The sequence below is a fragment of the Gadus chalcogrammus genome, chromosome 20 (assembly GCF_026213295.1).
Source record: "Gadus chalcogrammus isolate NIFS_2021 chromosome 20, NIFS_Gcha_1.0, whole genome shotgun sequence".
Classification (NCBI taxonomy): domain Eukaryota; kingdom Metazoa; phylum Chordata; class Actinopteri; order Gadiformes; family Gadidae; genus Gadus; species Gadus chalcogrammus.
This window is the reverse complement of record NC_079431.1, coordinates 12,405,064-12,420,063: the sequence shown is the minus strand read 5'-3', so window position 1 is coordinate 12,420,063 and position 15,000 is coordinate 12,405,064. Positions and strand designations below refer to the sequence as shown.

At 43.9% G+C, this 15,000-nt stretch overlaps 3 protein-coding genes across 3 annotated transcripts in view; 2 read left to right on the top strand and 1 right to left on the bottom strand.

Annotated features, from left to right (window-relative positions):
• Positions 1 to 905, bottom strand: part of kcnh3 (potassium voltage-gated channel, subfamily H (eag-related), member 3) — a 114,398-nt gene extending 113,493 nt beyond the window's left edge. The window contains exon 1 of the mRNA XM_056580402.1: positions 830 to 905. Coding sequence (XP_056436377.1) covers positions 830 to 905 — 76 coding nt within the window. The remainder of the gene's footprint in view (positions 1 to 829) is intronic.
• Positions 906 to 2,432: 1,527 nt separating this feature from the next.
• On the top strand, positions 2,433 to 11,069 carry idh1 (isocitrate dehydrogenase (NADP(+)) 1). Its single transcript, XM_056580182.1, has 9 exons — positions 2,433 to 2,565; positions 3,534 to 3,663; positions 5,064 to 5,355; positions 6,494 to 6,596; positions 7,342 to 7,519; positions 7,817 to 7,968; positions 8,583 to 8,723; positions 9,447 to 9,609; positions 9,947 to 11,069. The coding sequence occupies exons 2-9, from the start codon at positions 3,542 to 3,544 to the stop codon at positions 10,038 to 10,040; spliced, it is 1,245 nt and encodes a 414-aa protein (XP_056436157.1). The 5' UTR covers positions 2,433 to 2,565; positions 3,534 to 3,541; the 3' UTR covers positions 10,041 to 11,069.
• A 985-nt stretch (positions 11,070 to 12,054) lies between these two features.
• The window catches only part of epsti1 (epithelial stromal interaction 1), a 12,250-nt gene continuing 9,304 nt past the window's right edge, over positions 12,055 to 15,000 (top strand). Inside the window, exons 1-5 of the mRNA XM_056580120.1 lie at positions 12,055 to 12,382; positions 12,914 to 12,972; positions 13,112 to 13,195; positions 14,072 to 14,145; positions 14,319 to 14,384. Coding sequence (XP_056436095.1) covers positions 12,246 to 12,382; positions 12,914 to 12,972; positions 13,112 to 13,195; positions 14,072 to 14,145; positions 14,319 to 14,384 — 420 coding nt within the window. The 5' untranslated portion in view covers positions 12,055 to 12,245. The remainder of the gene's footprint in view (positions 12,383 to 12,913; positions 12,973 to 13,111; positions 13,196 to 14,071; positions 14,146 to 14,318; positions 14,385 to 15,000) is intronic.

Below are 15,000 nucleotides of genomic sequence, written 5' to 3'. Positions count from 1 at the left end.
AAACCACAACAAAACAGAGTTGCTCAAAATTCTAGATGCAAACCCATCAAACTCCCATTACGGTGAGTTTGGAACATCAGTGAAGCATGAAGGCCAAACAATAAAAACACATTTTTAAGTAACCCAAGCAAAATGTGGCCGCGCATCTCCCGTCCGCCCACATGCCCAGCGTGCGTCCTAGCGCGCGGGGTTTGCTCATCGCATCTGTTCACAACACATTTTTGCCAAATATGGCATGTTGAAGGGGAGTGCATCCCACCTTCTCAGGCAAAATTTTTTGCGGTAACATCGGTGCGACAAATACCGACCAGGAATCAACGTGTTTAAATTTGGCAAAAAAAAAACTAAAAACATATTTCCTTTGTTTTTGGTACGTTCGCAATATCACAACGTATAACACATTTATTCCCGCATCTGAGATTTGTAATATTGTTTCCTAAAGTAGTAGGCCTACAAGGAGAGGTAGAATAGGTATGCCAAAATGTTATGCAAAACATTTAGAAATCTTAGTGGTCCCTGTGGTACGGCAAGATTTACTTACGATGGACCAGAACTGTGAATAAACTATGTGCAAACATGCAAACAAAGCGCACTCTCTTGGCTGCGCACAAAACATATAATAAGCAAGGTGCCCACAATCACACAAAGCGCACTATCTTGCGGACAAAAACATGTAATCTTGAATTGATTTGAATGTTCAAATGTACTTTCTCCACGACTCAAATGCCTTAATACAAGCATGTAAAGTAGTAGTTTTCGGATGTTAAACCCCCCAAAAAACTAACGAGACAAGAACAACCTGCATCGCTCTGGTTAGTCGGTGACTTACGGGTGCCATCGAAGCGGGTGGCGATGGTATCCAGGAAGGTGTTCTGCGGGGCCAGCAGCCCTCTCATCACCGGCATCCTGCTTCGGGTCGACTGACTCCTCCTGGCTCTCCGCCCGGGGCCGGCGCTGGAGTCCTGGTCAGACCCGAACCCCGGGAGGAACCGTGAGGTGCCTGGCGCGCATCCCAGCCCCTGCAGGAGCGCGCCAATCCGAGTAACGCGCGGTGGCTCCACTTTGAGACGGCGGGGTTGTGACCATATCCGTTCAAATGAGCCTTGAACAACCCTGAACAATGGGAAAAAAAACTAAGCAGAGCGCATTGCAAGTATAGGGAGGGGGGAAAGGAGGAAAAAAATGGACGTAAACAACAATGATCAGCCTGTATGGCTTAATGGGTGAGTGCTACAGCATTAGTTAAGAGAAGAACTGGTGTGATGGAGAGATGCGGAGAGTCAGGCAGCAAGTTTCGGTGCTGATGTTGCTCGGTTGAAACGGTATAGAAGCGGCAAGCTCCTCCTCGTCTTCCCCCTTTCTCTCCTCCTACTCTCTCTCGCTCCCTCTCTCTCTTGCTCGTCTCAGTCATCTTAGTTACCGAGAGCAGATGCCGTATCACGTGACGTTGTGAGACTCCCTTTCTTTCAGGATTGTGAATTGATCCTGTGAATGGAGGAGGGGTATGACATGCTGTCGTTTCAAAGCAGGGGAATTACCTTTGAGCGTGTAGTAAGACTTCGAAAATAAGCGGGAGACTATAAACAAAACTATTGTCCGATGAACCAACTCATTAAACACCTTAAGGCTAAAAAATAACAGGCAGGCTATAATGGGACATATATAGGGGACAATGGAATAGCTTCTGTGGATATAACATGTTGTTCTAGCATAAATCCAATTGATTTCCCTCCACTTCAGGTGAATTTCAAGTGAAAGTCGGTGACGAAAACAATGCTTACACTGTTAAAGCAGGCCCATTTCATTCAGAAGCATGACTAGTAAAGTTAATCTGCACGCTTGTGTGTAAAGGGTAGCCAAATTCTAAATTGAATTGAAATCGGAGCAATCCTATATATAATAGTTTTTTGCAAATCCAGCAGCAGAGCACTGAACTCACCCCTCATGCATTTATCGAGGGATTTTCGCCATCTGGTGGCCGTTACTGCGAAGTGCAGTGGGATGATTCAGTCATCAGTTACATCACACGTTCTTGAAATTATAAATTCGACACTTAGATACGTGCCATTGATATTTATAATTAAGTTACGTTCGTCCTAATTTATCTCATCTGTCAGGTAGAATAGGCAAATTATGTTTAATATTAACACTAATAATGAACTTTTTCAATTAACGGCGTGTTAATCTACAATGTGTATTACGATGCATATAAAAAAAAATATCAGACATGTTGAAGTATTAAAGTCCATTTTCATTTTGCAACAGGTTTGCGCTTCTGCCCAGAAATTAATAATTTGTTTTGTTTGAGTGCTGCACAACCGGCCAATTGCAGTAGTTTCCTCAGCAAGCCCCTCCCATACAATGGTGTGGTCTCATTTCATTAGTCAGTGGAACGTGAAGAAGTTCTCTGATTGGTTGAGATTATGTCATTTGATTTGGAGAGTGATCGCGGAAGTAGTGTTATTATATCGCCTCTTTGCGCTCATCAGTCCTGTGTAGACGCCAAATCATCAGTGCCTCCTTCAACCATTCACCGACGCTCTTCAGTATAATAAAACGAAAAAGGTAGGTACATTAACATGTTGCAATGGTTGTTTACATGAGCCTATAGCATATCAAAATGATGACGTGACAGGAGTGTACCGGGTACGTGACCTAATCCTACGACGTCTGAATAGTTGCTCCTATTGTTCAGCCTGTACTCGAATTAATTACTATAATGCATTCGGTTCATCCGAAAAACTTTGTATGCATAAACCAGTAATGCAATTTGAGGACTGTCTTATCTATTGTGTGGTGCGTACCACCACCATCCCTCATTTTCAAAACCTTTGGACCCCTATCTTGATCAAGCTCCCTTATCTTACGTATGTTTTTGCATATGAATTTTGTCCTTATGTTTATTTTGATATGTAGCGATAGTGTTTTTTTTTATTTTGGTGATGGTGTTTAACATTTCGTACCGACCCTGAACTTCATGACCGTCGTGGTGCAGTCCCCTCCCCATCATACGATCGCCCTATCCCAGAGTTATGCAACACATGAGATATTGAATACTGATTCTTCTTCAACAAAGTTTCCAGTCATTTAACTGCATGTTCTATCAAATTGATACATTACAATCTGTAAACACGTGTTGCATTAACCTTGCATGAAATTACTAAATATTTTACATTTTATAGCTGTCTTTTTAAACAAAAATTAGGATGCATATATTTTCCATATAGAAATGCCTGTAAATATACTTTGACAGTTATTATGCGGTTTCGACCAAAAGTCAGCAATGTTGAGTCATTGCTCTTTTAAACGGTCTCTATGAATGAAGTTCATTCATTCCAGATACACCCTTGGCGTTGCGCAATTGCACTGTTGCACCGGTTTACGTAAACTTGTATGTTTTCCTCATGTAATAAAATGTTCACTGCTACTTATTCATATTGCTCCAGCCTCTTTGGTTTTGTTTAACTTAACTTCTTCAAATAGCCATAAGCTATATAAACACTCTCTCTTCCTCTCTCTCTCTCTCTCGCCAGCTCCCAAGATGTCCCAGAAGATCAAGGCGGGGTCCGTGGTGGAGATGCAAGGAGACGAGATGACTCGGGTCATCTGGGAGCTCATTAAGGAGAAGCTCATCTTTCCATACCTGGAGCTGGACATGCACAGGTAACCAACAACACTGCACCCTGCTGGGTGCCCAAGTAGACCACATGCAATGAAGAAGAGCCATTCTGTCCCAACCTGTTCCCACTGAAACCCCTTTACCTGTTCTGCAGTGTCTATTAGGTCTTAGGGGGAGGGTTTGGGTGGCTTACACATATTCATCGCCAGTACCACAGACGCGTTAAACAGGTCACACAGGTACTGTGTGTGTATGTTTGTTGCACGTTTGTTAAGGAAATAGAGAGATGCAAGTGTTTGTCAGCCTCCAGCAGAATCTCCGGGGCACAAGGTGACCTGAAGATATGGTGGGAGTGAGGAGAAGGCTCAGGGGACTAATGCCTTTTATGCCAAAGAAGTAATGCAAAATATGCACATGTGGTTTTGTATTGGCTATTTTTATGTTGGTTACATGATGTATAGCTGGAATTAAGGAGCCTTTCCTCGGGACGTGGTTGGACATGGTAAGCGTGTCTAAGGCCCTTTTAAAACACAGCAAACTTCTGTCTTTTTCAAATGTGCTCTAAATCTATTTGATGGTGAGTTGGGTCATGTGGCATGTCGGGCCAAAGTGGAAATAATTAAAACTTTAAGGCGGATCTCCTCCAGGGAAACGTATCACAAGGGTGGACGGGCATGTGTGTGGCTTTTTGTTGGATTGTGTCAGCAGAGGGTTAGGGTGTAATCACTGCATTTAACGCTCAATTAACCCTTGACCCTAAAAAATTGTGTGTTTTACTAGGGCCCCATACAACTGGTTTAAATGTGGTGCTTTTGGTTAATAAGCTAAAAAAGTTTAGAGCTTGTAGTTGTCCTCCCTAATTGAGACAAATTATATTTCCCTTTTTTTTATGTTCACACACATGCACAAGTGTGTGTGTGTGTGTGTGTGTGTGTGTGTGTGTGTGTGTGTGTGTGTGTGTGTGTGTGTGTGTGTGTGTGTGTGTGTGTGTGTGTGTGTGTGTGTGTGTGTGTGTGTGTGTGTGTGTGTGTGTGTGTGTGTGTGGCTGATACATATCAGTAACAGCAAATGGTGATACTGTTACATCACCGTTGTTGGTTTCTCCATTGTTGCGGCTGAGGGGGCAGGGCTATTTGGGTGAAAGGTTAAGAATGCCTTCGAGTTCATGGTTGCCATTTGGTAACCATGTTGTAAAGCAGATCAGAAAGGTGCTATGATAAAAACACACTGATTAGCCAGAGCTAGAAGGCTCTTTTCTACAGCACAGCATATCAACATGCATCATATCAGTATCACCATTTGCTGTTACTGATATGTATCCGCATATCAGTATCACAATGCGCAATTTTCCATCTCCAAAAAAAAACAACTCACATCCCCCAATGCCCCTCTCCCCCCCTTCTCCCGTTGTTGACCCCCATCCTCCTCCCTCCCCCGCCCCCAGCTACGACCTGGGCATGGAGAGCCGCGACGCCACGGACGACCGCGTGACGGTGGAGGCGGCGGAGGCGGTGCAGCGCTACAACGTGGGCATCAAGTGCGCTACCATCACGCCCGACGAGAACCGCGTGGAGGAGTTCAAGCTGAAGCAGATGTGGCGCTCGCCCAACGGCACCATCCGCAACATCCTGGGCGGCACGGTGTTCCGGGAGGCCATCATCTGCAAGAACATCCCCCGGCTGGTGCCGGGCTGGGTGAAGCCCATCATCATCGGCAGGCACGCCCACGGAGATCAGGTGTGGGGGGGGGGGGGGGGCTGGACGGGCCTGTGGAGGAGCTACCAATGAACCACACACAGAGCAGAATAGAGTGCAGTGGGATAATACTTTATCTTTGGCCTGACCTCCAAGAGGCATTAAATCATGACCTTATATACGTCGTATACGTATCACATAAGCTTTATTGCCAGGTGAAGGTCCATTCACATTAGTGCACTAAACGTGCAAAATGTTCACACGGATACAGAAAAAACACTGCGTAGTGTTTGCTGTAGTTTTGTGTCGCGCTGGGGTGAATTGACTTTACACCTACTGTTTAATAATATCACATAACAGCTGTGCATAAACAAATGACGATCAAAACATGGATTGTTGATAAAATCATAAGGCGTGGTGAAGTTCTTTTAGATAGTAGTTTTAGATGATAGGCTATGGGTCCCTTTCTATTCCCATTAAGGATTAGCTTGCTGATGCCATTGAGGGGTTGTGCTGTCAGGAGGGACCAAGTCATTTATTACAATTCATAAGTCGCCCTTTGCACAGTGAGGTTAGAACGTGAACCGACTGTATCCCATCTGCCCCACTGGTTGATGACTTCATTAACCCTGCAGCAGCTCGTAGCCTCTGGCTCCCTTCCCTGTCAGTGTTTAGCTGAAGTCAACAGAGCTATGCTCAAAGGTCAGCAATCCAGGTGAAGTGTCATTCCACATCCCTTTTGGCAAACACGTCTTGGTTTTTAGTTATCATTTAATCTAAGCTTATCTCGAAGTTTCAGAAAATCAATCGTTCAATGCCGCCCATTTTTCTCATTTTTTTTAAAAAGTTGGCAGCATTTGAATTTTTTTTAATGTACACATCATCATTGAGGTGTAACATTTCCAAGTGGTTTTGCAGACAGTTCCTAGTATGAAACTCAGGGGTCATACCTGGGTTACGATGTAACACTGTTATGAAAAATCCTATCTTAGTCCAACTCGGTTAAGGTCAAACGGTTGAGCTTCAAATGCGTTTTCTAAAATGTTCGTTCATTCTAGTGTTCATTCATGTTTGTAATTTATATGATGTTCGAAACGTAGTAATTCCAAGGAGGGAGAGGCTACCGTTCTTCATGTAGTCAATTTAACTCAATTTAAATGTTTTAATTTTTGTCTTACAGTACAAGGCCACAGACTTTGTGGTGCCAGGGCCAGGGAAAGTGGAGATGACCTACACACCAGCGAAGGGAGAGCCGGTCAAGTACGTTGTGTACGAGTTTAAGGGTAAGAGCCCAAATGCTTGGTGTTGGTGTACCTTTGTGTGTCAACCTACCCCTTGTCAGGTAGCATTAGGTTTCACTGACGAGTGAGTGCTCAGCTGGACCCAGGAGAATAAGTAAAGCCATTGACTCATGCAGACAGAAAACCTGTGTATGTTGATCTTAATTGAATGGCGATGGCAATCAATATGTATGTCATGAACAGTAATTGATTGATACAATACAAGCAAATTTACATGTACTGTTAATATTATTTTATTCACTTGAAATGACCAGTTCACTCTGGCCATTCCAAGGGGCCCTCACAGTGAGCTCAGTTTGCCTTAAGTAGACTTTAAATGGGTAATGGAATGTGTCTGCATGTGATAACGTGCTGTATCTTCAAGCCCCAACCACGCTGCATGCATTTTGGATTAGTTGGGATTAGTGTTCTAGGAGTGTTGCCTTAGTTTACCTTTTTTAAAACGTTGGGACAACAGACTATAGTTCGCTATTTGAAGTGCACTGCACATGACAATTGAAGCAGCTCCCGGATCATTTCTGACCAATCAGACAATCGCTTCCCCGAAGTGTTCGGGGAGTCCGGCTTGCCTGCAACACTTCTAAATTGAGGATAAACTGCATGGGTAGGGAGGGAGCGGACAGGGATGGGCCATTTTCTGGGGGTTGTTTAATCTGGCTCTCTTCTGCTCCTCTTCTATATATGTTACCCCTACAGCACCTTTAAGTCTCTCTGTCTCTGCCTCCAGAATCCGGTGGGGTGGCCCTGGGGATGTACAACACTGACAGTTCCATCAAGGACTTTGCACACAGCTCCTTCCAGATGGGCATCACCAAAGGCTGGCCGCTCTACCTGAGCACCAAGAACACCATCCTGAAGAAATACGACGGGCGCTTCAAAGACATCTTCCAGGAGATCTACGAAAAGTACGGGAAACGCGCACTCCTGCAAACGGAACTTTTGGCTAGTCATGCTTCAAACCTTTGACGGTATCCTCCCCACGACCAAACTTTCTTAGACAGACAATCAGACACACACACACATGAACAATCAGACACAGAAACGCACACAGACAATCAGACACAGACACGCACACACAGACAATCAGACACAGATAATCAGACAAGGATAATCAGACACACGCTCACACACACAGTCAATCAGACACAAAAACGGGGACAATCAGACGCACCTGCTAAACCGTGAGCTGGGTTGGTTTTCAGAGAGTACCGCGCCCAGTTTGAGGCCAAGGGGATCTGGTACGAGCACCGGCTCATCGACGACATGGTGGCCCAGTGCATGAAGTCCGACGGCGGCTTCATCTGGGCCTGCAAGAACTACGACGGAGACGTGCAGTCGGACTCCGTGGCCCAAGGTAGGCACAGGGATAAGCGCGCCATGTGATGTCATCGCTGGACGAGCCGGTTCAAGAGCCAACCTGAAGCGGTGGCATGCCTGCTGCCAGAACCAGTCGGATTTGGAACCAATTGAATTATAGATAATGATAATGATACAAAATTCGGAACATTCTGTTCCTCCGAGGTCTGTTCCATTGTGGTAATAGGCTCACATTACGTACCGGTGACCCTAGGTATCAAATATAGATATTTGAAGCTTTGAACCAAAAAACACATGAATGCAACATGCTTGAATTCAGAACGTGTGTGTGTGTGTGTGTGTGTGTGTGTGTGTGTGTGTGTGTGTGTGTGTGTGTGTGTGTGTGTGTGTGTGTGTGTGTGTGTGTGTGTGTGTGTGTGTGTGTGTGTGTGTGTGTGTGTGTGTGTGTGTGTGTGTGTGTGTGTGTGTGTGTGTGTGTGTGTGCGCGCGCGCCAGGGATTAGTTTTATGTGCAATGTTTGTACTGTATTACTTGTACATACTACCGACTACCATTATTAAATTTGTTTGCATCTTCTAATATTAATCTGCTGTATAACCGATTCTGTGTACTTCAATACTTTTGTTCCAATGTGTGTGTGTGTCTCTCCAGGCTACGGCTCGCTAGGCATGATGACCAGCGTGTTGCTCTGTCCGGATGGGAAGACGGTAGAATCTGAAGCGGCCCACGGCACGGTGACCCGCCACTACAGGCAGCACCAGCAGGGCAAGGAGACCTCCACCAACCCCATCGGTAAGGGAGCACCAGGGGGCAAGCCAAAACATGGGCTAACTGAGGACGCTTGGAGGATTTGGTTTTTATTTAATTTGACCAGGACGGTGCACATTGATTACATTACGGGCAAACATCCCGGCCAGCAAAAGAGGCTAATTGTAAGCCAGAGTCCCTCGAAAGGCAGCTTAAAACCAGATACAAGTATTAAAACAAGGATACCTTCAATCGAAGGACACAAGGCACAGAAAGAGCGACAGCACCTGAACTGTATATAAGGACCAAGTGACAACAAAAGGACAAATCACATAAACCCCTGGTCTAATTACCCTATTCTTATGATGGCAGGAATGGTTGCCGACAAGCCAAGCTCTTCGCTTAGGTTGTAGAAAAACAATGAAGCATGCCGCAGATCGTTTGAACCATGACCAAGTCATATGGCTTTAATTTACTCTTTCTCTATTGATCCCGAGGGAAATAGTTAATGGCCCAGGCTCAAGATAGAAACATAAAATAAAAATGGGTTTTATGGCCCAAGAGTCCCTTTTATAGTTCAACGATTTAAATCCCACAAGGCTCTGATCCAAAAAAACGTAATATGTTTCTGATACCGTGTGTGTGTGTGTGTGTGTGTGTGTGTGTGTGTGTGTGTGTGTGTGTGTGTGTGTGTGTGTGTGTGTGTGTGTGTGTGTGTGTGTGTGTGTGTGTGTGTGTGTGTGTGTGTGTGTGTGTGTGGCCTTCCAGCCTCCATCTTTGCGTGGACGCGGGGGCTGCTCCACAGGGCCAAGCTTGACAGCAACGTGGAGCTCCGGGTGTTCTCCGAGTCCCTGGAGGCCGTCTGCATCGAGACCATCGAGGCGGGCTTCATGACCAAGGACCTCGCCATCTGCATCAAAGGACTCTCAGGGTGAGCCCAGCGACGCCTTCAATAGAGACTTGAGTCATTTACGAATCAAGCAGAAAAACACTGCGCCGCTTCGTCCACGGTGCCATGGGTTTGCTCCACTAAGATCATGTGACTTGATATGACGTTGCCAATTTGAACCGAAGTTCACACACCCTGTGCCTTTGGCTTTCATTGGTTTTGTAGTGTGTGGTCTTTGTAAAAAATCATTCACTGATTTCAGTTTTTGTTTCACCTGTTTTGTGATAGAATCGTCTAATTTAATGTTCTCATCCCCCCCAAAACACCCGTCTGTCTTATCTCCGTCTCCTGCCCTATTTCCCACATCTCCCGTCTCCAGTGTGACGCGTGCAGACTACCTCAACACCTTTGAGTTCCTGGACAAGATTGCTGAGAACCTGAAGATGAAGCTGGCCAACCAGCCCAAGCTGTGAGCTCCACCACTGCCATCGTCCGTAGTATCAGAACCCTGATACAATCTCCCACAAAACATAATGTAGACAGACACGCACACACACAAACACACATAATCACAACAAGCACACACGCCAAGACAGGTGTTCCCAATAAACACATGGTGATATCCACAGTGCCCCCTCTTCCGACTCAAGGTGAAGGCATACTGCCGTGCTCGCCTGGAAGACTTTCCTGGCAGGCCATCCTTCTCATGAGGGAGGTGCATGAGGAGGAGGAGGAGGAGTAGCACTGGAGCTACTGTGTCTGCCATCCATGCATTCCTATGAGCTCCATCCAAGACCTTGAAACACAAATGTTCCGAAATGCATTTGAGTGTTAGTCCGGTACCACCAGATAGCGAGTGGGGTGTCACCCCTCCAACCCCCAACTCCGTCCCCACCAATTTGTTTTGCCTTACCACTGTCGCGTCACCTTATCTAGTGAAATTTGCCTTGCATAGCCCTACCATTTAGTGCACTAATGGCTTGTTCTGGTTTATTTTAGTAACAGAATCGTCCTATAAGACCTTTCCATGAGGCAATGTCACTAACTACTTTTGCACCTTGTCATCATCAATCTTCATCATCATCATCATCATCATCATCGTAGTACATGAGTCTATCTGAGGTTTATGAAATGCGCAGTACCTTGAGGGGTCTCATGATGAAATCAATTGTCCTCTTTGGCCGTCTATAGAGCTTTATGTACGGTAGCCATTGACGATATATCTGGTAGGATTAGTTGCACATGGAGTGTACTAAGAGGGAGATTTTAACTGTTCTTTTCGTTGTACGTTACTAGTATGTAACTCATTTATCTGTCTTCATCCGTTGGACTGCTAATCTGTCTGACTGTGTCGCCCTCACATGGGGCTTGTTGGATAATAAATAATAAAAAATTAATAGGTTTTCTCTTTTTTGATTTGCTCTTTCCTTGTATTGACGATCATGAGCAGCTGGTTAATCCAGAAATTTATTTTTTATTGTAATAATTAAAAAAATTGTTTACTATTGGAGTTTTTTCACAATTGTATCAGTAGTTCCTGAAACTTTTTTTTTTTTTGTCAATGCACATACAAAGAAGAGAGGACTATACACAACATGTATCTAGCAAAAAAAGACTCAAATAAATATACAAAATGTATATCTTATATATATATATATATATATATATATATATACCTCCCCACAGAAACCTATTCTTTATAAATAAATACTTAATTATTCCAATAGATATGTACTGCTAATGTTAATGTTTCCCCCAGGAACTGTACTCTAAGGGGTCAAAGAGTGGCTGACGTGTTTTGAACAAATTTGATTGTTTATAATTTACTAGAATAAGGAACATCTTTTGTATGGAGGCACCACCTGGAACTGCACATATCCCTATATGACCAAAGAGGGGCTGCCATATTTAGAGAAACTAACCATAGACCTACTGCACTGTGGATTTGATATTTTGTACTTTACTAGAGTGAAGAACTTCTCTAATCCAAGCCTCACGTGACAGAGGAGATGATGACCTTTAACAAAGTTCAGTCGTCTAGCCACTAGGCTCCGGAAAGTCATAGGGTCAGCTCTAATTCTTGGCCTGACCACAGTATCTGGTATTACACCAAAGAGAGCGGTTGATGAACTGGATGAAAGGGCACCCGAAGTAGCCCCCATAAGGTGTCAACATTATTGGACCAATAGTTGGGAAGAGTAGGAGGGGGGGTCCATATCAGGATACATTTATAGAAAGTATGACTTTTGTCCAGTGACATAAGGATTGTGTGTACTGGCCAATACGGAAGAGGATTAGGGCCACACATAAAAAAATAATTAAGTTCTGACTTTATTCTCAGAATTCTGAGATTAAAGTCAGAACTATCTTTTTTTCTTATGTATGGCCCTTATCCTCTTCCGTAGTACGAAGCCTCGAGTTGAGGCTATTTTTAAATGTAAAATAAACTTTGAATTCTTTGTCCCTGCTTTGCATATATCTTATTTCCACTAGATGGCAGCACTTTAAACCTTGAACCTTAGGGTTTGGCTTCCACATCATGTACCCTTGTTTACGAGATCACTGAAGGTGTGGGGACTATTCATGGTCCATGGCAGAATAGTGAGTTGAAATTAAGTCTTCTTCTATCATTCCTATTTAACTATTTCCGTTAAACGTGTCGGTCTCTCCGTGGATCAATGGATTCAGATCCAAACTATCAAAACAACTTGAACGGTAGGGGAAACCCTGACAATGGAGCTGTCAACCGTCAGAATAACGCAAACGATGTAGTCTCACCTGATAATGGAAGTGGAAATGCACGAGATACTGAAACGTAAGTAAAATGCATTTATATATGCATATATACACATATAGAGTCTCGAATATAGTACATGATTGGTATTAGATCCTTCCTATATATAATACAGAAGTGGCAACTGTGCTTTATGCATTATGCAAGTTATTTTTAAAGTATATGTACTGAGGGACGTTGTTATTAGTGCAGTGAAGATACATATAACATTATAATACCGGATTTAAACGATTTGAAACTGAATCTAACCAAATAATAGGGACGTTTGGGATCACTTTCGTTTTGTCGAAAATGAGAGTGCACATGCGCAGTGCGTATTAGTGTTGTGTGAGTAAATAAATACACGAGATATGATTATGAATAGCATGAGTAAGAAAAATAATGGAAGGAAAAATAATAATAAATATTATTATTTATGAAAATAAATGTAATTCATGGTTTTTAGGCCGTGTATGCTTTCCATGCATGATCCCATGTTTTACCTGTAGACAACTTTAGAATCTAACACGGTTGTTAGTAACACCTCCCTGTCTCAACACTTTTCTGTCCCAGATTTACGGGATTCACCAGGGTGGCCCCAAACGAGACCAGACGGCGTCAGCTACAAAACAGTAGGCCTACGTCTTTTCTCCATCAATCCGTCCACCCATCCAACATCTTATCAACCTTCACCTTTCTCCCGACAGATCAGTCTTCTGCATATATTTGTGTATCCTAACATGTGTGTGTCTGTTGCTTCCTTTGCTCCAGTGGCTCAGAAGGAAGAGGCGGACTTTCAGAAGTATAGGGAGTCTCTAAAGCCGGTCACCATCGACGAGCCCCCAGAATTGCTAGGCAAGATGACTTCATGTGGGAGGGGGTAAAATAGGATTGGTTGGTTTTATCTCACTGTGGGACTGGTGGGTTTCATCTCACTTGACATGTTTGCACCCAAAAGACTTCCATCCAACGTCCACACCCCAGTGTTTTTTGGGGCAGTGTGCACAAATCTTTACTCTGAAGGAAGGCAAGCTAGTGAAAGTGGTTAGTGGTTCATCTCACAAATCAGACTTAAGATTTGTGTCCAAAGTCTGATGGCAGACAGGCTGGAAGCTGAGTGAGCCTGGGCGTTTCCATCTCTTTTGCTTCTTATTTCTTTCGATCTGTCATGGTGATGGTGGGTGGCGGAATGCGTATCTAGCGGATACAACCTGGGCCAGCAGTCGTAAACCAAAAGTGTCTGTAAGGTTTAAAGTCAACATCATGTAGACTGGCTACTGCAAAAAAAAAAATACATCTATTCATCTATCTACCGCTTCTGAAACCTTCATTAACATAAATTTGTATTTGATGGATTATCTCCTCAGTGAACCAGGAAACAAAACCCTGTCCCTTGCAGTTTCTGGTGTCGAATTATGGCACCAAGGTAGGCCTACTGGGTTCCCTCCACATCCTCAACCACCTATAGGCCTCCTTGAGCATGTCCGGACCCCTCCCTGCTCCATAATGTCATGCATCAGAATTCACTAAATGCCTTGGATAAAAACGGCAGTGGTTCTCAGAAACAGGTGGGGTCAAGGCCCACTAGGGGGCACCAGATAGTTTCTAGGGGAGCCTTTATGGGAGTAGACTCGTCGAGTGTAACTTTTGCACCCGTGTTCGGCTGGCATCTACTGTGAAATGAATAATGTGTGTTGAACATGAGTCATGACGCTGTGTGTCTGTAACCAGGTGGGGGGGTGTCGCTGGCCGAGGCAAGGCGAAGGCAGCAGACGCAGTTAGACCAGTCCAGAATACAGAAAAGGGTACCCAACACAAAACAAGCACCTACCACAGACACAAACACTAAATACATATTCAAATGATTTACAGACCACATTGGTTGGGACTGAAATGTTACAGGACTTTGATAGAATTGATATATTAGATGTTTAATGCAGAAGTAGGAAAATAGTGACATGTTCCATCTGGTTTCAAGATGAAAAAGATGGAGCTGGACAGAAGGAGGAGAGCAGAAGAGGAGGAGGAGAACCAGCGGCAGAAGGTTCGATACATAAACTCTACATTACATAAGATCAAATTTTATTTTATTTACATTTGAGATTTAGAATCTCAAAAAGGGAGAGGGTTAGTTTTCGCTTTGTTCTTTAATATCTGGCTTTAGACATGAAATACTTAGACAAAATATTTTTTCTCTGCAGTTTTTCAGACATTATAGGGAAAAATTCAGTGCCACCAACAGCCTCTAGATGTCAGCACAGACAAACAACTTTAGGGGTCTCACCACTGTTACACCCCTCCCCATTCCCTAGCATCCCAGCCATTAACATGACACCTGATTAATGTTCCCTGTGGTTAGCAGTCAGCCGCATCAATGTAGGCCTCTGCCCATTTGGGTTTATAAGACCTTTTCTGCTCGTTTCCTATTTCTCTACTTACTCTGCCTAATAGCGCTTAATGGACCTCAATTTCGCATGATTAATATCATCTGATGAGACCAAGGTTGGGGCAGAAGTTCGCTCCACAAACCTTTCACAAGGCATATAATCAGATATATATTACTGAAGTCTACAACTTTCTGGGCATTTGGATGGCACGCTTAAAAAGTATCTGATCTGTATACTTCTCCAGTCCATCGTTACCTAGCATCAGCTCATACA